At 35.1% G+C, this 22,657-nt stretch overlaps 1 protein-coding gene and 1 pseudogene across 2 annotated transcripts; one reads left to right on the top strand and one right to left on the bottom strand.

Annotated features, from left to right (window-relative positions):
* Positions 1–9,988: 9,988 nt before the first annotated feature.
* Positions 9,989–12,449, bottom strand: LOC146941652 (protein kinase family protein). Of its 2 annotated transcripts, none has more exons than XM_085755475.1 (8): positions 12,136–12,449; positions 11,939–12,056; positions 11,742–11,800; positions 11,388–11,452; positions 11,181–11,274; positions 10,725–10,805; positions 10,534–10,645; positions 9,989–10,447 (listed from the first exon to the last, which is right to left on the bottom strand). In XM_085755475.1, the coding sequence occupies exons 1-8, from the start codon at positions 12,403–12,405 to the stop codon at positions 10,425–10,427; spliced, it is 822 nt and encodes a 273-aa protein (XP_085611601.1). In that variant the 5' UTR covers positions 12,406–12,449; the 3' UTR covers positions 9,989–10,424. The 2 variants fall into 2 exon arrangements, with proteins under 2 accessions (XP_085611601.1, XP_085611600.1); XM_085755474.1 differs by having other exon boundaries at positions 9,989–10,428.
* A 7,675-nt stretch (positions 12,450–20,124) lies between these two features.
* On the top strand, positions 20,125–21,730 carry LOC146941651 (FBD-associated F-box protein At4g10400-like; annotated as a pseudogene).
* Positions 21,731–22,657: the final 927 nt, after the last annotated feature.

The raw sequence follows: 22,657 nt of genomic DNA, 5'->3' as shown, positions 1-22,657 counted from the left end.
AAAACATAACCCAAACACCACAAAACCTTAACCAATCTCCACATCCAAACCAACAAACCTTCCTTAAAACATCAACCCCAACCCTAAACCAATCCTTTCCACCAAAAATCTTCCAAAACCCTAAAACTTCAAACCAATTGCAACAAGGGTCAATGGCTTCAAGAAGAAGTGGTAAGGAACCATCAAGCTCTCAAGGAGGACCTCCCCCAAAGAAGCAAGCACAAGTGAAGAATCATGGAATCCAGTTCAAAAACAACAAGCAAAGGGACAGGTATAAAAATCTCATCTCTAAACACTTGCATCCTTCTCGTTATCCTGATCCCAATACTTTGGATGTGCTAGAGCTTTTTGATGATGTTTCCAGGCTGATAGGAAAGTTAGGTTGGACTGATTTGCTGAAACCTATGCGGGGTTATGAAAATTTCACTTATGAATTCTTGAGCTCAATAGATTTTACCAAAGATAAGTTGGATTATGATAACCCTAACCATAGAGTTGTTTTTCGGTTGATGAATATTGATTATGACATATCACTTCAGCACTTTTGTGAGGCCTTAGGTTTTGCAAATGAAGGATATATTCATGATCATTGGGATCCTAGTCTAAAACCGGTTAACTATGACCCATCTGCCTTTTGGAAACAAATCACCGGTTTTAACAAATACGTCCTTAGGGCGAACAAAGCTAGCAACATTCACAACCCCGTACTTAGGTACCTTCAAAGGGTAATGGCTTGCACTATTTGGGGTAGAACCGAGCTAGGAAACACTAGAACCGATGAGTTGTTCATGTTATGGGCAATGCTCTACAACCACCCCGTCAATACTTGTTTTATTTGATTGATCACCTAGACTTTATCGGTACTAGACCGGCCGGTAGAGGAGACATATTAGTGGGTGGCATCATTACATATATAGCTAGGTGTTTTGGAGTAGGTGAAGATGAGGGGATCAAACCAATTGAGGGAAACAATAGGCTTAACATAGAAACCCTTATTGCTATGAATTTCATCAAACATCGCCCACCCCTCCATTACCAACTTAAGCTAAATGTGCCAATCATGTTTTTATTGCCTAACCCATCTCGGACTACCACCGAGGTGGAAGAAAATTGGTTGTATGTTAATGATGTGCAGGTTCTTGGTGAGCACGATGATGAGGGAGAAGGTGCTAACTTGCACCATGATGAGGGAGAAGGTGCTAACTTGCACCATGAAGAAGAACACTATGGCCATGAAGCCAGTGAGCTTAATGAAAATCAAAGATGGACATGGATTCACAATGAAATCGAGAGGATGAGCACCGAACAACAAAGGCAAGGTGTTGAGATCTCCGGCCTTCGCAATGAAGTTCAAAGGGGCAACCGTGTCAATGATGAAAATAATGAGATGCTCCGTCGGATGATGCAACACCTCCAACTTCAAGGTCCTCCATATGGACCTCAATAAATTGTGAGCTTTCCTCTTCCTCTCTTCCCTTCACTCCTTCTCTCTTCTTCTTCTTCTTCTTCTTCTTCTTCTTCTTCTTCTCTTTTAATTTCTTTTTCTTTTGAATCATTGAGGACAATGCTTCCCCTAAGTGGGGGGGGGGGGGGGGGGGGGGCTAATAAAGTGTCTAGAGTCGTAGTGTCCAAACTCCCTTGAACTTTATTCTTTTGTTTTGTTTTTATAGTGAAAGGCATGACTAGTAGCTTGTTTTTAATGTAAAAAAATGGCATGAAAATTTTTGTTTTGTCTCTTCTTTAGGTTGCTTCTTGTACATGAAGGTAGTTTCTTGTGTTTCTTATGTTCTTGCTATACCCATGTCTTGTTTTATTGTGAAAATCTCCAATGAGAAAAGCACTCAGTTGCAATCCTTGAGCAAATGTATGAATAGGAATTTTAAGGAACACGTTCTATCTTTAGTGTTAACTTAGACCCTTTAAAGTCTTGAGAGTAAAATTAGTATAAGTTTGTGTGGGAAATTAATCAATGTTCTTAATTGTTATATTCTTAAATTGTTAAAGTTATAATGGGGCGGGAGAATGGCACCAACATGTGGGGGAAAGGACAATCCCTAACTTCCTAATTGTGGTGGTGACTCCCTAATTTGAACCTAAAGTGAAACAAATTCATCAATGCAGCCCCTTGTGCTTAATTGTTAAATTAATTCAATCTTAACTTAAATTCCCATCACTCTTATATGAAATGAAGAAAGGACTTTTCTCGGTTACTTTAGCACTAAGGATAGAACCTATTCCTCATAATATCTGTCTTATACAGGAGCAAGAAAAGGGTTGGACTGCACACATACACTCACTTGAGACTTGATGTTGGGTAGAATAGGTTCATGAGAAGTATTTGAAATTGTAATTAGTGTACTTGAAGCAAAGCCTTTCTTTTGAGACATGTGTTCTTAATATTGCCATAATAATCTTTTGTTGCTGCTATGTCTGTTGCCTTTTGCTTGAGGACAAGCAAAGATTCAAGTGTGGGGGAGTTTGATGAGTCATAGATAGTCTAATTTAATGCTTTATTTAGTTTAGTTTTATTTAAGATTTAGTTTTATTTTATTGCATTTTATTTCCTTTTAGAATATTTTACTTTAAATTGTCTTTTATTTTATTTTAGGAATGAATATATGGTGGAAGGTGCCTTGGAGCGAAAGAAAGAGGACTGTAGCAAATACAACGCAAGAATACGAAGATACGGGACAAAAACATGTTCCCCCAAACTCAGAAGCTTGGCACGGCCCGTGCCAACATGTGGCACGGCCGTGCCCGTCCCCAGAACACTCTTTTGCTGCTTTTCTTCGGGCCCAAGTTACCCTGTTGCAGCTTTACTGTTTTATCCCTTTAGTTGCTTAGTTTCTAAGTCGATTGTAAAGCTATAAATAGAGTAGCTCTCCACCATAAACAATCATCCTTTACTTTGTTTATTTCAAGTATTATTTCAATAAAAAGTCTTTATTTCCCTTTTACTTTCTTTGCAATTTATTTTACTGTTTTTCTCTCTTCTTCCCCCATGTCTACGATGAACATGAGTGAGTAGACTTCTTCGTCTTGGGATTATTGGGGAGTCTAATGACTCAATCCTAAGCAAAACAAGCCTAAACCCTAATTTCTATGTAACCCTAATTTCTAATCTAGATTCACCGTCTTAACGTGGATTAATAATTATCAAACTGTGGAAGCGAAAGCGGAGGGTTTGATAATAGTTAATCCATCATCCCAAACATCAATTCATAAAGCAAGAGCGGAGTCTTGATGTTGGAACAAGTGAATCTAGACAATAATTGCAAAACAGTGAAATAGTCTTTGCAATTATTGAGACAAAGAGTAGTTTCAATCCTCTATGCATCTTCTAGTAATCATGTCAGCGAAATAGGCTTGGTTGCTAGAAGTAAACTCTCACCGGACTTTCATCGGAAAGGTGAGGGGCTAAGGGAAACCGGTCTTTAGAAATTAGTGTGTAAACCATGAAATTAGATGTTTAGGTCTTGTCTAGTGAAGGATTTGTCATTATGATAAACCAATGATCCCGAGGCTTTTTATTAATATTGTTTTTATCTTCAGCAATCAAAACCCCTTTTTACTAAACTTTCTCTCCCTCTAATCATTCTTTAAAAAGTTAATTAAGTTGAACAACTCCCTAGCGGAACGATACTCTTACTTACTACTATTACTTCGATAGGCCGTGCACTTGCGGTTTGGCCCTATCAACTATATAATGCATTCTTATGCATTAAGACCATTCCACATATGCGGAATGAGTCTAAAGTTGGTAAAATTTATTAGATCATGGCATAGTTGATAACTTGATATCTGCTTTGGAAACACTTCTAGAATGAGTGAAGCTCACTTTTCAATTTCTTCCAATTCTAAGCCTCACTTGATCAAATATTAATTATGAGTTAGAGAAAATTCATTATTCTGCAACAGCATTAACTAGGTATAGTAACAATAGTTCTATCTGACAATTCAGCTTATGGAACTACAAAACAGGTTGTTAATTGTATATGGAAGCACCCTGATGCATCGACACTGCCTCTTAGTTGTGATGCTGCCAATTTGTGCGGCACTGTAAAATGTTGCCAATTTATTCCGATATAGTCGATATTTTTATTCTTCAAATAAAAGATGCTTATTAAAGAGGATCTAGATTGAGAGGGAGTTCATGTATGATGTCCTATATATAATGGCAATTGAAATCAATTTTCATTCATTCAAGTATCACATATATAAGTTAGAGGCAAGACTAGGAGACATTTGAATTGATCATGCAGATCAAATAGTACTTCAAATCAGTCTTCTTGAATCAAGCACTCTTACTTCACTGTTGTTTATCTGTTTAGCATAAGCTTGCATATTACATAGTTATGCTCCTCAACTCGAGTGTGATAGTCTCTCATAATCGAGCTTCTCTGACTGCAACAAAAAATGTAAGAGTCAGGTGCTTTAAAAGCTTCTAAAATTAAAAGAAGTCGTGTATATGTAGAGGGAGATGAAAAATTTACATTAGAAAGAATAAAAGACATGTTTCCTTGTCAAAAGTTTTTTAGAAATGGGAAAGAGGTGTAGCAGCAGAGAGTCGCACACAATGCCATACATACAACTAGAGATAAGAAAGATGTCACAATAGCATGAATAACAACAAATAGTGGAATTTCACATCAGCTTCTGAAGTTTAAAATAATTTAGGCACACATAAGTGATAAAAAAATAAAAGAAGAATGAATTAAGTTATGTATAATTTTTAAATAATCAATTGATATATATATTTTTATGTATGTGTGTGGAAATTACTTATATTTAAAGTTGTGACCAAGCAAGTGTTTTGCTTGATTAACATTGAAATGCAGCATATTTATAGTTAACTTGTAAAATCATGATTTTTAACAATAAAGGTTAAAGGAGGAATTATGTTGACGACAACAATTTAAGAGATGAATTTGTTAATTTGTAGAAAGAAAGAAAAAAACTATCGACTATTTTGAATAATGCTTCAAACTTCGAGAATGAATTTTCATATTCACTCCATTCTATTATCTAATCTAATCTTATAAAAATTTAAATGGTTTTTATCCTCCTATTCTAAAAAAAAAAGCCAACAAGATGCACTTTTTTAAAAAATTGTACTTTTGGTTTTCTAATATAAAAACTTAAATGCACTTATATGTATGACCCTATATGTTGTGCCCAAATCTCACAACTATTGAAGGCCTTTTCGTAGTGAAATTCTCCCTACCTCTCTTGCATCGCTCGTTTTACTAAAAATGTCGTTCAATTTCAAAGATGTTAGAATCCAAAGCGTGTTTTCATGTGATTTAGAAATTGAAAAAATTAGCACAATTATAATATTACAAGGGTAACATTATAATATAGGGTATTTAAAAAAAAGATATTTGGTTAACATTATAATATTACAAGGAACCTTAAAAATAGGGTATATAATAGGTAATTACATATAATTTTATTCCCATCTCCATGGGAACTTTATTCCCACCATTTTCTTTGGGAAAACTTTTCTATTCCCAGGAACATTTTATACCCGGGAATAAAATTTAGTAAACTTGTAACAAACCTAGGCATATGCATTTTTATGATTTTATTCCCCGAAATCTACAAATATAACTTGAAACAAACACACCCTTAGAAATTGAAAAAATTAGCACAATCAGTTTAATTACAATTAAATTTTGGCTAAATGTTTTTCAAGATTTTTACACATTTTGAATTTTAGAACCCGACCAACAAAAATGTCATTTTCACACATTCAAATTTTAGAATGTGAATACGTAATTTAATAGTCCCTCCGAGTCCAACGTATCTGCATGGGTAGAAGCCGCCGCCCCGAGACTGCGACATGCCGAGAAGTTTGTTCTCATTCTGAAATATTCCATCACCCTGAATCCTGGTATTCTCATCTCCCGAAGCCTTGTTATTCTGAAACTCAAGTTGTTACAAATTCAATCTGATAATTTGTGTGTTGATCTTCCATCGCTCAAAACCCTACATTTCAAATATGTTAGTTTTAAAAATAAGAATGATTTCATGAAACTTCTTAATGCTTGTCCCCTTCTACAAGATTTGTAGACTTCTTATAATTATTATGATGAAAACAATGAAGAAGCAAAAGACTTTAAATCCTTGTCCTTGTCTAAGTTGGTTAGAGCCAATATCTGTTCAAAAGATGTTCCATTTACTGCGATGTATAATGTTGAGTTTCTATGCACATTCGTGAGATCAGGGGCTGCCATCAAAAGTATTCCAGTGTTTCAAAACTTAATTCACATTAAACTATGGTTTTTTTATAAATTCTTTCACGGTTGGGATGGTATAGTAGAATTGCTTCTGAATTGTCCCAAGCTCCAAATTCTTTTCATAAGAAAGGTTTGTGGATTAGTATGTTTTTATTTTGCTTCTTGTTTTTTTTTTTTTTTTTATGTATATTATAATGAATGTTATTTTTTATCCCTTTGACAGGGGATTGAACTCAGCTTATCCAAAGATTTGGAATGCCCAATTTCAGCTATTGAATGCGTTTCGTCTCACCTCAGCATGAAATTATAGAAAAATTATCCACCTGCCCAAGGATGTCTCTGGGATGTAAACTTTCTCATTTTAATTATCTAGATATCATTGGTTTTCATTAATTTCTATTCTAATAATATGCCTCCATTGAATTCGTTGGTCTTTAGTAGTATGTTCCAATTTTAGGTTGGACTGCCATTGTGGCTAGATAATTATTTTGTTTGGATGGTTTTCATTTTAGTTTGCTTTATTGCATTGAAAGTGAGAATTGTTCGTACTATTTGTTGTTAGAATCCCTTGATCTTCAACAATGGATTAACGAAGAGTTTGGTTGTGAATTCAAATCATGAAACGATTCATAAAATGGTATTTCATATATAATATTGTCCGAACTTCAAAGATTGTTGCTATCTGAATAGAAAAGTCAAATAAATGGTGGCTTGTGTAAATTAATATGGTAGACGGCTTTCCTTATTTTGTATTTCTAAACTGGAATTTATGTAGCCTGTTTCTGCTTGAAATTATGCTCCTATCGTCGAGTTGTTTGGTTGTGCTTGACTGCTTGTTATCGGAGTATTATGTTGGCAAAAAGGAGCCTGTGATATTCCAATTGTTAACACATGCTGCTGCTGCAACCATTATCCTTCTTTGTTACTAAAATATGTTTGTATTATGTTGCTTGTGATAGCTATTATGGTGCCTCCGTTATTATTATCTTACTTTGTTAACAATAAAAAGATCTAAAGAAAATTCAATGGCCAGAGATAGCTACTACTTATTGGGAAAAACCCAAGTCCCACATCGGATAGACAAGACTCTAGAGAAGAGTATATAAAGAGGAGGTAATCCTCACCTTGCAAGCCGGTTTTGTAAAGATGAGTTAGGCCTCAAATTTCAACATGGTATCAGTTGCATCTTCATCTTCCGCTGCTGAACCTAAACTCACTGTTCAATCATTTCACCAATGTTCAAGCCTTGTTTCTATCAAACTTTCTACCTCAAATTTCCTTCTCTGGAAATCCCAAATGTTACCTTTGATTAGAAGTTTAGGCCTTGAACACCATATTACTAGCACTTCCAAACCAGATGATGAGATCACTGATTCATCTGGAACCAAAACAAAAAATCCAAATGCAGAACAATGGATATTGAATGATGGATTGCTCACCTCATGGCTCCTTGCAAACATGAAAGAGGAGACTCTTAGCATGATCCTTGGAGGGGATACAGCCCACTACATTTGGAGTTCACTCCATGAACAGCTGTTGCCCAACACCGAAGATGGTGAAGCCCAACTAAAAGATAGTCTCTATGCTATAACAAAGGGGAGTCTATCCTTGGATGAATACATCAGAAAATTCAAGGAATTGTGTGACAAACTCTCAGCCATCGGAAAGCCACTTTCGGATGTCGACAAAGTTTTTCAAATTTCAAAAGGACTTGGAAACAAGTACAAGGAATTTCGCATTGCGGTTTTATCAAAACCTCCATATCCTTCATTTAATCAATTTATTATGTCATTGCAAAATTTTGAACAGGTTTATCTTGCTGAAGAAAAGCCATCCATTGATCAAAATCAAGCTTTCTTTAGTTTTAGAGGAAAAGGAAGGAATATGCGTGGAGGCAGAGGAAACTTTAGAGGACGTGCCTCACATAATTATAATCAAAGCCGTCCAAATAAAAGTCACAACTTTCAAGCCTCTAACTCAAGATTTCCACCAAATTCCAACACCAATTGGAAAGCACCACCAAAGCAACAAAACAAGGAAGCTTGCCAAATTTGTGGTAGAACAAACCACATTGCCACCAAGTGCTATTACAGGTATGAATATAGTAATGTAGAGGAAAGCTCCCAAGAAGCATTAACATCATTGTACCTGAATGATGATAATGATCAGAATTTCTACGTTGACTCGGGAGCAAGCACTCACATGACAAACCAAGGAGGTAACTTCAAAAACCTTAAACCTTATTTTGGCACTGACAAAGTTTTTGTTGGAAATGGGCAAGCTTTACCTATTAGCCATAAAGGTAAAATTTTTCTTAAAACTACACAAGGTAAGCTTCATCTAAACAATACTTTGGTAGTGCCTAATCTTAAAAAGAACTTATTATCAGTGAGTCAACTTACTAATGATAATGATTGTATTTTTGAATTTAACTCTAATGGTTTTGTTATTAAGGATCAAAAACAAAGGATCTTAGCCGAAGGACTTAAACAAGGAAACCTCTATGCTCTAAAGGGGGAAACTTTTGAAGCTCTTTCTACTATTAAAGAAGCATCTCCTGAGATATGGCATGCTCGCTTAGGACACCCAAATATTAAATTTTTGCAAACTTTAGACAATAAGAAAGTCATCAACGTTTCAAATTGGTTAACAAAAAATACTTTATGTACTAGTTGTCAATTTGGAAAACGTTGTAAACTTCCATTTAATAAATCAAATTCAACTTCACATTTTCCTTTAGAAAAAATTCACAGTGATTTGTGGGGACCAGCCCCCACAATTTCCTCTCAAAAGTTTCAGTACTATGTAATTTTCGTTGATGATTTTACTCGATACACATGGTATCAGAGCTTGTCGAATTCAAGGGCCGCCTAAACCTAATCACGCACCAAGCCCAAAGAGTGCTGGGCGTGAGGGGGGTGTATTGGGAAAAACCCAAGTCCCACATCGGATAGACAAGACTCTAGAGAAGAGTATATAAAGAGGAGGTAATCCTCACCTTGCAAGCCGGTTTTGTAAAGATGAGTTAGGCCTCAAATTTCAACACTACTTTCATTGGTTATTTCATTACAATTTTGTGTGGTTTTCTTGTTGTGCTTTCTCTCAGTCTCCGGTTGTCTTCGAGTAGCTGTACATGATATAGAAATTTTGTATGTAAGAAAAATACATCGTATGGCAATACTCTTCTTCAGAAGGACGATTTGTGAGCCATGTATGTATTTATAGTAATAGCAACATTATTATACAGTTATAAGTATGAAATACGGGATCAAAACTTTGCATTTTCGAGAGAATGACATCCCTTTTTTCTAAACATAACAACAATATGTGCATCTCAAGTCGACCAATGACCATGGTTGTGAAGTGTGTCAATCAAGAAAGCTTGGAGTGATTAGCTAGTCTTGTGTGTATTAGTGGATTTGAAAGCTTATCTACACTGTGTTCTGTATGGTAACCGTTGTTGCTGGAGTTTACAGCATTACTTCAAACAATATGATGTACTGTCTAGGTGAGTGTTTGTACAGTTGTGTTTAAATGATCTTCAAATTTGATTTATAAAAACTGAAATAAAATTGTGTGTTATGTTTTCTGATATAAAGCAACAAAAAAAATGTTTTATTACTTCTGATCAAACTTATTATCATTGAATATAGTTTCATTTAAATATTTATTGGTTTTTTAATAGACAAACTAATATAATCACCCATAGTCTTGTTGTTAAGGTGAACATGTACCGCATTAGTTCTCAGTTTTTATTGATGCACCAACATATGCATCAAGTATTTGGTTATTTAATGAAGTACATAGGATCAATAGGAGCAGTGAAATATACATAAAGTACATGAAGGATATACATACATAAAAATAGGGTGAATGTCAATTACATTGCACCCTTAAACAAGGCATGAAGAATCAAAACAACACAAGCATCTTTCGTGACATATTATATATATACACACAGAGACTTCTCAAAAGTGGAATTAAAAATCCTCACTCTGATCCTCATCCATGCTATTGTGGCTGAAACCATTCCTACTGCTACTACTACTCACAACCAACCAGTCATTAGCAAGTTAAGTCCTCTACAAAGCTAAGGAAATAATAAAACCAGGGGATTGCTGTCAAGGTCCCAGTGATTTTCCTCGCAGAAAGCTATGGAAATAAAATTCATCAAAAGAGAGGCGCTCAACTGCAACAAGGTGGAAATACTACACACTTCAGATATAATTACATTTCCACAAGTAGTTGATTGAATAGAAATGTGAGTGTGTGCGCTGAAGTATAAATGCCAAACCTGGATTTAAGCACAGTAGTCTTTTACAAATATCAAGACAGGCAGAATCCAATCCATAAAGAATCGATTGAGAAAATGGAAGACAGGTACATGATCTGATGTTTTTCAACACCTGAAATCAGCATTTTTAATATCAGCAGTAGTCCTAGGTTGAAATTTTTGAATATTTGTTATTCAAAGTCATGTATTACCTGAACATTATTTCTGCCGTTAAAAGGTGGATAACCATTTAGAAGCTCAAAAAGCATGGCCCCAACACTCCACATATCTGCCTGTAATTATCAAGTAAATATGAGTAAACCAAGGTAATTAATGTTAAAAGTGTCAATGAGTTTTTGCCAGCAACCTAATATATGACTACGAAAATCTGGAATGGAAACAAACGGTCACAAGTCTGAGATTCACAAGAATGTGAGCAAAATGATTATGATGTTTTGTTGTGCACACAAGCGAAAAATCAGAACATTTGCAATGAAATCAAGCATGTTTAGTTTCTGAGCGCAAGAGATGTCCTTTTACTCGCTTGTTTGTGAGTCCATACCACAGCTTGGTATATACAGAAAGAGAACAAAACCATCTTATGTTGCCACTTGAACTTGTTGAATATACAAAACGCAACAGAAAGCAACAGTAAGGAGAATTGATACCTTGTGATCATATCTCTGGAACTGAAGAACTTCAGGAGCCATGTACAATGGAGTTCCACAAACTGTCTCAACATACTCACCTGGGCGGACAGTTCTCACATTGTATGCAAGGCAAAAACGATGTCAAGTTAGTAAGAGTAGTAGCATCAAAATAAATAAGTAAATTATCTTACACTTCACATTCATCGCCCTTAACTTATACACTACCTTGAGAGACCAAAATCAGCTATCTTCAGCACTGCATCGGCACCATGGCTTGATAGCAAAATGTTCTGATTCCGCAACAATAGCAGCCAATTCAGACAAAAGTTTCAGGTAAATAATTCACTATCAGTAACATAAAGAGCTCATGTTTTTCACTGTTAAAAGACAAAAGTATAGTGTTGTCACAACCCCGTGACTGCATACAGTCAGCAACATCTGGATCGTCTGTTCAAGATCGGATGGTACTGATTGCAAACTTGGTATTCTATTATATTAAAAAAAAAATGTAAAATCTGTATTGAAATCTAGATTGTTCAATGTCCAAATCAATCCGGAAAACACAGATTTGAGTTTTACCTCGGGTTTCAAGTCTCTATGAATGATGCCATGAGAGTGTAGTACTTTTAAACCAGAGCCTACATAACATAATTCATTCAATCAGTATTAATTGCGAAACTAGCTAGTATTCAAAACTACAAAACAGTAAATACCATAACTCTAATATTTGAATTTTAAACATACTAACAAAGGATGAAGATAAAAACTACTACTACCAAGTTGCTTCATGAATCTTCTGGCGGTTAGTTGATGAACTCTTCCATGGCATCGAATATAAGAAGCTAGATTCCCTCCAGCACAAAACTCAAGGACCAAGTAAACACATCCATTACCCTAAATAACTAACAAAAAAGTGATTAACCATATTTAAACAAAAAAGTAGCTAGGAAAAAGAGAGAACATTGACTATAACCTGGAAGAAGTGAAGAAGGTGAACAATATTAGGATGATTAACAGAAGACAAAAAATTGATCTCACAGTCCAAGGAAGCTTTGAGGCGAGGATTGAGTTTAGAGAGAAAGACTTGCTTCACCGCAACATCTTCACCACTTGGTCTTTGTTCTGCTTTCCACACTGTGGAAAAAGAACCTTCTCCAATTTTGGACTTTAAAACATAGTAGTAGTTTTTTTTGTTTCCTTCTTCTCTTACCAACTTTTCTTCAAAATCACGATCATATTCCATTGTAGTATAGTGAAATTTGGTTAGTCCAACATTTTTACAAAGACAGACATGATTTTGTGTCCGATGTTATTTTAACTAATGTTATGCTGCTTCTTTCTGGAACATACTACACATGGCATCCCAACATCAGCCAGCACCGTTAAAATGGAAAGGTACCCAAAAGTTGTCATAATTATCCTTACTCTTTCAAAATAAATATTGAAAAATGGTTACACTAAGCGGACCTTAGAGCATCCACAATGGTGAGGTCTTCACCATTTAAGACCTAGTACCTAATAGGTACTCTTGTGGGAAATTTTTTTGAGGGTCTTCTAAGACTCAGGATCTAAGTTAAGACCCCCATCTTTTAGTGGTTCCAACACACTTTTTTTATTAAAATAATATGTTAGTGGTGGAATGTAAATGATAAAGAGTTAGTTGTGGGACCCATTTAGACTTTTTGCAAGAAGGTCTCCATTGGGGTGAATGAGTACCTATTAGGTACTGTTATTAAAAAATAAAAAAAAATTATGTGTACATGTGGGACCCGTTTAAGACCTTCAAATTGAGGGTCTCCATTGTAGATGCTCTTAGGACACTAGTTAAGAACTCAAAAATAAAAATATACTCCCTCCGTTTCAAAATGAGTGTCGCTTTAGCCAATTGCACACATATTAAGGAATGGAATAAAGTAGTCAAATGTCATAGCAATTTTACCAAATTATCCTAATAAACTATTGGTTTGTTTTTCATTAAAGAAAAAAATAATATTTTGGAAGTATTGTAACATAGTATTAATTGAAGGTACAATTGAAAAGAAAAAGTTATTATTGCATTGGAAATTGAAAGTGACATTCATTTTCATACAAATTTTTTTAGCTAAAACGACACTCATTTTAAAACGGAGGGAGTATTATAAATTTTGTGTAGAAAAAATTCATTTTTAAAATTTCAATGCATTGATCATATCATTTTTCAAGATAAACTTTTTTTTAGCTTTTTAACAAGTGTCCTTGGCATTTCCCATTGAAAAACACATATAGAAGTAAATCTTTAATACCTTAATAAGGATGAGATTATTAATCATTGAGAAATGTTAAGGAGTATCTCGAAAAAAAAAATTCAAAGACCTTAAAAGATACCATATTCTTAATTATATTGTATATGTAAAATAAAAGAATAATAATTATATCAGATTATTCTCTATTTTTTATAAAGAAAAAGTTTTGGTGATTTGGATCTTTAATTTTACCGAAACAAAGTATCAAATCAAATTATTATGAACTTAATTGTAATTTTGGTAAATTTTTTTCTTTTCAATTTTGTCGAGTGAGTCACCCTGTTATAAAATATGACAATTTTAGACTTATTTTAAAAACTCTATTCAACACATGTCATATCACTATAGTTTAGAACTATCAAATTTTGAAAATGAAGACCTAATTTCACAAAATTATGAAAATAGTGGACTAAAACTACAATTAAGCTAAGATTTTTCTGTGAAACTTTTGTAGTTGTTTCAGTTATACTATAATCGTAAGCAGAATGGACTACTCAGGTAAACTGCTTCATTGGGATTCTCCAATCAACTCTAGCAGCATCACAGACTCAACTCAAATGCCCAATTACCTTCAATGGTTGTATTAGTATATACCTTAAAGATTTGAAAATTTGCTCTTGCCACGGTATCCTCTGTTTCACCATAGCTAAATGTTTTGCTTTTTTTGGAACCCTTCCATTAGAAGATACAATCCATTACCTCCTTTGCAAAATAAACGGACAAGCCATACTCGTCCCTTAGCTTTGGGTATGATCATTTCAATGATTATTATAAGGTTGTTGCTATTTCTGTCTTTTAAGACAAAAAAAAATGAAGTTAATGTTCATACTTTGGACACTGGTTATTGGAGGAGGATCATGGACTTCCCATATTCTGGTTGCATTCATCGACCGGGAGTATTTTTGAGTGGCACTATTAATTGGTTGACATATGATGTTTCGAGTTGCAGCTCTTTTCCCGTCATTGTTTCTCTTAATTTGGGAAACGAGTCATATCAAAAGCTTTCGCGACTTGATTTGAAGGATTGTTGCATGTTGGGGATGTTAAGGGATTGCTTGTGCATCTTTGCAAGTGGAGAGATATGTTTTTGGATGTTTGGGTTATGAAGGAATATGTAATTAAAGAGTCTTGGACTCAATTATACCGTGTTCATTATATTTCTGAGGATGATCAATTGCTAGTAACTTTTTGTGAGTCGAGAAGCAACAAAATTAAACAATGCTTTGGTGCTTTGATGCTTTGATGGAGAGACTAGAAAGGGACTGTCTAGTGCTTCTTTATTACCTTGGCCTTAAATCTGCATTTTTCTTTTGATATTTTTATATGTGTGTGAATTTTTATGAACCTGTAATTGTTCTCTAAATTTTGATTCAGGCCGACTATATGTGAGAATATATAGTTTGAACCTGAACTCTTAATGCATTCTTATGCATCAAGACCATTCCACATACGCGGAAAGAGTCTAAAGTTGGTAAAATTTATTAGATCATGGCATAGTTGATAACTTGATATCTGCTTTGGAAACACTTCTAGAATGAGTGAAGCTCACTTTTCAATTTCTTCCAATTCTAAGCCTCACTTGATCAAATATTAATTATGAGTTAGAGGAAATTCATTATTCTGCAACATCATTAACTAGGTATAATAACAATAGTTCTATCTGACAATTCAGCTTATGGAACTACAAAACAGGTTGTTAATTGTATATGGAAGCACCCTGATGCATTGACAGTGCCTCTTAGTTGTGATGCTGCCAATTTGTGCGGCACTGTAAAATGTTGCCAATTTATTCCGATATAGTCTGTTGTGAAAGTGACTCAAAATTGGAGAAATTGAAGTTTGCTGATGCTGTCAAATCGGAGTCCGATTTGGAGAAATCGGAGTATGATTTTTGGGACCAGAATTGGTACTTTCATTCGTAAAAAATCGGAGCACGATCTGGCAAAATCGGAGTACGATTTTGCTCAGATTCAGAAAAATAAAACGTATTTTTGGGCCTGATTTTGTTCCAATTTATGAGAGATTCTTTTACTATAAATATAGGCTTTGTATCAGAGTAAACCTGGAGATAGAGGGGGCTGAAACAAGGGTTTAGAATGGCAACAACAAAACTAGGGTTTGAGGGTTGATTCACCTTGGGAAACAATATTAGGATTGAGTCTCTTGGTTACGGGAAGAGGCTGGGATTTGGGTAGAATTAGGCGGGAGACTTATTCTTGTAACCCATTGATATCTCTTTTGTAACGTTACTCATCATATAGTGGAACGGAGGGCTGCTCTCTCCCCCAGACTAGGTCAATTTGGACCGAACTGGGTCAACAAATTCTTTGTGTTCTCTCTTCCTTTTCTCTCGCTGTTGTTTTCTACTTTTGGCTTGTGATTATAACTGTTCCATACACTTTGATTTTGGTTGCTTAATTATCCATTGCTCCACACATCAAGTTTTGTTATTGGTGTGTTTTCTCATCGAATTCGCAACAATTAGCGCCCACCGTGGGGCAAGGGTCAAAGGATAATCAAGTACCATGGGTTCGAAGTGGGATATTGAGAAGTTTACCGGAGATAATGATTTTGGGTTATGGAAGGTAAAGATGGAAGCGGTGTTAATACAGCAGAAGTGTGAGAAAGCTTTGAAGGGTGAAGGTTCGTTACCGGTCACCATGTCACGAGCGGAGAAGACCGAGATGGTGGATAAGGCCAGGAGTGCCATTGTCTTGTGCCTCGGAGATAAAGTTTTGAGAGAAGTAGCAAAGGAACCAACCGCGACATCAATGTGGGCAAAGTTGGAATCTTTGTATATGACAAAGTCTTTGGCTCATCGGCAATTCCTAAAGCAACAACTCTACTCATTCAGGATGGTAGAGTCAAAGGCCATCATGGAGCAACTTACGGAGTTCAACAAAATCCTTGATGACTTGAAGAATATTGAGGTGCAACTTGAGGATGAAGATAAAGCTATACTCTTGTTGTGTGCTCTACCGAAATCTTATGAATCGTTCAAAGATACCATGCTCTATGGCAAAGAAGGCACTGTTACCTTGGAAGAAGTTCAAGCGGCTTTGAGAACCAAGGAGTTGACCAAGTCCAAGGACTTGAGAATTCATGAAAACGGTGAAGGCCTAAGTGTCTCAAGAGGGAATGGTGGAGGTAGAGGTAACCGAAGAAAGAGTGGTAAAAAGTCAAAGTTTGAATGCTTTAACTGTCACAAGATGGGTCACATCATGAAGGATTGTCCAGAGATTAATGGTAACTCCGCACAAATTGTCTCTGAGGGTTATGAGGATTCAGGTGCTCTGATGGTGTGGTGTTGTTTGGAGGATGAAGAAGGTGATGTGTCTCACCTTGGGATTGATGCCTAGTGGAGCGGTGGTCGTCTCGAGAGACGTTAAACACTCAACATTAGCCTGGAGAGGCGGTGGTAAGAATACTCATGATCAGTCTAGAGAGGTGGAGGCAACAATACTCATGATCCATCTGTTGAGGTGGAGTTTCAAGGTTGAAGACATAGTGGGATGTACACATTTGCTAGTTGAGGTAGAGTACGCTCAGCTTGAGGTGGAGTTGAACACACCGATAATGGTACGACTATGGAGGACCTTGGGTGCTATGCTCTATGGTGAGCAAGGGATTTCTTCATGAAGACGGAAGGCATTCCGGAGGTTGAAGAATGTATAGCACAGCTTGCGGGATTACCCTAAAAAAAGGCCAAGGGTGATTGGATGCAAGGAGACCTTCAAGGAAGCGGGAGATGTCCTGTGTTGAAGATGTCATGGTGAATGCTTGTGGAACTACCTAAAACTCCTAGTGTAGTTGGACTGCAACGACTCTTCGAGAAGACGGAAGACGTTCCGATGGCTGAAGAGGTTGAGGTAAAGGCTTGTGGAACTACGTAAAATTCCTAGCGTAGTTGGACTGCAAGTACCTTCGAGAAGGCGGAAGACATTCCGATGGCTGAAGGGATTAGGGTGTAAACTTGTGGAGCTACTTGGTGTAGTGGGAACAAGGGAAAGAGCAGCATGGTGGTTGATGGTTTGGCATCATCACTAATTTGGAGTCAAGGTGGAGATTGTTGTGAAAGTGACTCAAAATTGGAGAAATTGAAGTTTGCTGATGCTGTCAAATCGGAGCCCGATTTGGAGAAATCGGAGTATGATTTTTGGGACCAGAATTTGTACTTTCATTCGTAAAAAATCGGAGCACGATCTGGCAAAATCGGAGTACGATTTTGCTCAGATTCAAAAAAATAAAACGTATTTTTGGGCCTGATTTTGTTCCAATTTATGAGAGATTCTTTTACTATAAATATAGGCTTTGTATCAGAGTAAACCTGGAGATAGAGGGGGCTGAAACAAGGGTTTAGAATGGCAAAAACAAAACTAGGGTTTGTATAGAGTTTGTCTCTTTGGAACAAACACTAGAGTTTGAGGGTTGATTCACCTTGGGAAACACTATTAGGATTGAGTCTCTTGGTTACGGGAAGAGGCTAAGATTTGGGTAGAATTAGGCGGGAGACTTATTCTTGTAACCCATTGATATCTCTTTTGTAACGTTACTCATCATATAGTGGAACGGAGGGCTGCTCTCTACCTCAGACTAGGTCAATTTGGACCGAACTGGGTCAACAAATTCTTTGTGTTCTCTCTTCCTTTTCTCTCGCTGTTGTTTTCTACTTTTGGCTTGTGATTATAACTGTTTCATACACTTTGATTTTGGTTGCTTAATTATCCCTTGCTCCACACATCAAGTCTTGTTATTGGTGTGTTTTCTCATCGAATTCGCAACATAGTCGATATTTTAATTCTTCAAATAAAAGATGCTTATTACAGAGGATCTAGATTGAGAGGGAATTCATGTATGATGTCCTATATATAATGGCAATTGAAATCAATTTTCATTCATTCAAGTATCACATATATAAGTTAGAGGCAAGACTAGGAGACATTTGAATTGATCATGCAGATCAAATAGTACTTCAAATCAGTCTTCTTGAATCATGCACTCTTACTTCATTGTTGTTTATCTGTTTAGCATAAGCTTGCATATTACATAGTTGTGCTCCTCAACTTGAGTGTGATAGTCTCTCATAATCGAGCTTCTCTGACTGCAACAAAAAATGTAAGAGTCAGGTGCTTTAAAAGCTTCTAAAATTAAAAGAAGTCGTGTATATGTAGAGGGAGATGAAAAATTTACATTAGAAAGAATAAAAGACATGTTTCCTTGTCAAAGTTTTTTAGAAATGGGAAAGAGGTGTAGCAGCAGAGTCGCACACAATGCCATACACAGGGCCGTCTTAACAAATTCATAGGCCCAATTTTAGTTTTATAAGGGATGAAAAAAAAATTAAATTCAGGGCCCCAAAACAAATAAATAAGTCATTTTAAAAAAATTATTAAAAAACAGACTCAACAAAAACAAACTGCGTCACTGCAGCACATTGAACGAATTGAATATGTTTGCTTTTAATAGATATATAACCATTATTTCTGTGTTTTACATATAAAAAAATATATATTTTGGGCACCAAAAAATTGGAGGCCCGGTGACATAGCCCAGCCTCGACGGGCTATGGGCCGGCCCTGGCCATACATACAACTAGAGATAAGAAAGATGTCACAATAGCATGAATAACAACAATAGTGGAATTTCACATCAGCTTCTGAAGTTTAAAATAATTTAGGCACACATAAGTGATAAAAAAAATAAAAGAAGAATGAATTAAGTTATGTATAATTTTTAAATAATCAATTGATATATATATTTTTATGTATGTGTGTGGAAATTACTTATATTTAAAGTTGTGACCAAGCAAGTGTTTTGCTCGATTAACATTGAAATGCAGCATATTTATAGTTAACTTGTAAAATCATGATTTTTAACAATAAAGGTTAAAGGAGGAATTATGTTGACGACAACAATTTAAGAGATGAATTTGTTAATTTGTAGAAAGAAAGAAAAAAACTATCGACTATTTTGAATGATGCTTCAAACTTCGAGAATGAATTTGCATATTCACTCCATTCTATTATCTAATCTAATCTTATAAAAATTTAAATGGTTTTTATCCTCCCATTCTAAAAAAAAAGCCAAAAATATGCACTTTTAAAAAAAAAATGTACTTTTGGTTTTCTAATATAAAAACTTAAATGCACTTATATGTATGACCCTATAGGTTGTGCCCAAATCTGAAGACCTTTTCGTAGTGAAATTCTCCCTACCTCTCTTGCATCCCTCGTTTTATTAAAAATGTCGTTCAATTTCAAGATTTTAGAATCCAAAGCGTGTTTTCATGTGATTTAGAAATTAAAAAAATTAGCACAATCAGTTTAATTACAATTGAATTTTGGATAACTGTTTTTCAAGATTTTTACACATTTTGAATTTTAGAACCGATCAACAAAAATGTCATTTTCACACATTCAAATTTTAGAATCTGAATACGTAATTTATATGTTTCGAACTTCTTTTGTGACAAAATACAATTTCATATCTTTTTTCTCTTTTCTATCATTTACCGTTTACATGGTACTAGCTAATTCTAAAATCCAAAAATCAAAAAGTATTTTTAGGTTTTTATAGAAAGGGAGATATGGGAGAAAAGAATTTCTCATTTGCTAATGTAAAATCATAAATTAAACTACGATTAATTATTTGTTTGGGTAATTTGTACAATCAATGTTTTTTTCCCGTAAAAAAACTTGAATACTTGACGTGCAAGCAAATAGGTTAGATAATATCCATACTTTTTTCCCTCAAAAAAATATCCACACTTTTTCCATACGGCTCAAACAAAAAATGTGTATATGTCTTCGTGAGCTTAACTGAGTTGGTAGGACAATACATAATATATTCGAAGTTCAAATCCGGTCCTCCACAAAAAAAAATGTATATGTAACAAAATAAAAATAAAATAATGTAACAAAAAAAATAAAATATGATACCCTAACTATAAAACGAAGCAAAACAGGCATGCTCCACCACACCGTGTCGCAAACCCTTATTCACTGTCTTCCTCTTTCTCATGAGTCCAGAAAAAATGTCAAAGTTGGAGGATTCAATGGCTGTCGACAGAATCAGCGACTTACCAGATGAAATATTATGTCACATACTCTCTTTTCTTCCGACCAAACTCGCTTACACCACCATTGTTCTTTCAAAGCGGTGGTCACCACTTTGCTATTCACTCACTGTTCTCCGCTTCAACCATAACTCCTTCAATCACTTATGTCGTTTTATCGATGCTCTCATGCTCTCTCCTCGCGTGTCAAACCAACCCATTAAAACGTTTAGCCTCGTGTTTCATTCTCTAGACTGCTGTTCTGATAGTCCCTCCAACTTATATGCATGGGTAGAAGCTGCCTCGAAACTGCGACATGTAGAGGAGTTTGATCTCTCTCTGAATTATTTGATCGCCTTCAAGTTGAATCCTATTATTCTCACCTCCCGAACCCTTGTTATTCTGAAACTTGAGGATGTACAAATTAAATCTAATAATTTGTGTGTTGATCTTCCATCGCTCAAAACCCTATATTTCAAATTTGTTGGTTTTAAAGATAAGAATGATTTCTTGAAACTTCTTAATGCTTGTCCTCTTCTTCAAGATTTGCATACTTCTTGTAATTATTATGATGAAAACAATGAAGAAGCAAAAGAGTTTAAATCCTGTCCTTGTCTACGTTGGTTGGAGCCGATGTCAGTTCAAAAGATGTTCCATTTACTGCGATTTATAATGTTGGGTTTCTATGCATATTCATGGGACTAGAGGCTACTTTCAAATACATTCCAGTGTTCCAAAACTTAATTCACATTAAACTATTGTTTGTTTGTAAATTCTTTCACGGTTGGGATGGTATAGTAGAATTGCTCAAGAATTGTCCCAAGCTTCAAATTCTTTTCATTAAAAAGGTTTGTGGATTAGTATGTTTTTCTTTTGCTTGTTGTTTTTTTGATATATATTATAATGAATGTTATTTTTTATCCCTTCGACAGTGGATCGATACCAGCTTATCCAAAGATTTGGAATGCCCAATTTCAGCTATTGAATGTGTTTCGTCTCACCTCAGGTCATGTACTATTGTTAACTTCAATGGCTCAGATATCCCATTTGCAACTTATATTTTGCAGAATGCCAGGCTTTTAGAAGTGATGAAAACCGATGTTAGTACTAGCTTATATGGAAAGCTAAAGCATAAAATTATAAAAAAGTTATCCACCTGTCCAAGGATGTCTCCGAGATGTAAACTTTTGTTATAGTTTATTTAATAACTATATATCATTGTTTTTCATTAATTTCTATTCTAATAATATGTCACCAGTGAATTTGATGGTCTTTAGTGGTATGTTCAAATTCTAGGATGGACTGCCATTGTGGCTAGATAATTATTTTGTTTGGATTTGGATGGTTTTCATTTTATTTTGTTTGGATAATTATTTTGTTTGGATGTTTGTTAATTAGAAAGCTTGGATGTTTGGATGGTTTTCATTTTACTCCTCTATCGCTAACTATAAGCTTGTCTACTCTATGTCTGTACGGTAACCGTCACAGTTATTCACCAATTTTACTTCAGACAATGTGGTGTACTGTCTAGGTGAGTATTTGAATAGTTGAGTTTAAATGATCTTTAATTCGATTTAAAAAAATGTAGTAAAATTGTGTATAATGGTTTTTGATATAAAGCACAAAAAGTATGTTTTATTACTTCTGATCAAACTTACTTTTTGGAGGCAAAACTAACTTTGATAATACACATGGAAATATTAAAAAGATTTGATGAAGTCATGTTTGGTGCATTTAGAAATTCAAGTTCAATATTATGCTTGCCTGCTGGTTATATGTGATTTAACTTTTAAACTCCTTTTGCTTGCACGTCAACTGTGATATGTGATAAAATCTAAACATCAATGTATAGATGATGATACCTGAACCAGAATATTCATATTCAGATCGATAGTATAATACATGAACCATAATGCGGAGTTTCCATCCGAAGTTCTGAACAGTTTCTAGTTCTAGGAAATCTATAATAATAGATAGAGAGCACTGGTTAAACAAAGAGCTGACAAAATAACATTATTGAATTTGGTACTCTGATTCAGAAGTGTAAGGATTAACTTTTTGTTTCAGTTAAAATATTTTATGGGTTTTTTTAACAGATAAACTAATATATTCACTCACAGTCTTGTTAAGGTGACATATACTCAGAGAGTCACAGTCTT

Source organism: Medicago sativa, chromosome 3 (genome assembly GCF_051527215.1).
Source record: "Medicago sativa cultivar Bolivia chromosome 3, Bolivia_mono, whole genome shotgun sequence".
Classification (NCBI taxonomy): domain Eukaryota; kingdom Viridiplantae; phylum Streptophyta; class Magnoliopsida; order Fabales; family Fabaceae; genus Medicago; species Medicago sativa.
Note: the sequence above shows the minus strand (reverse complement) of the source record. Positions and strands in the feature narration are given on the sequence as shown.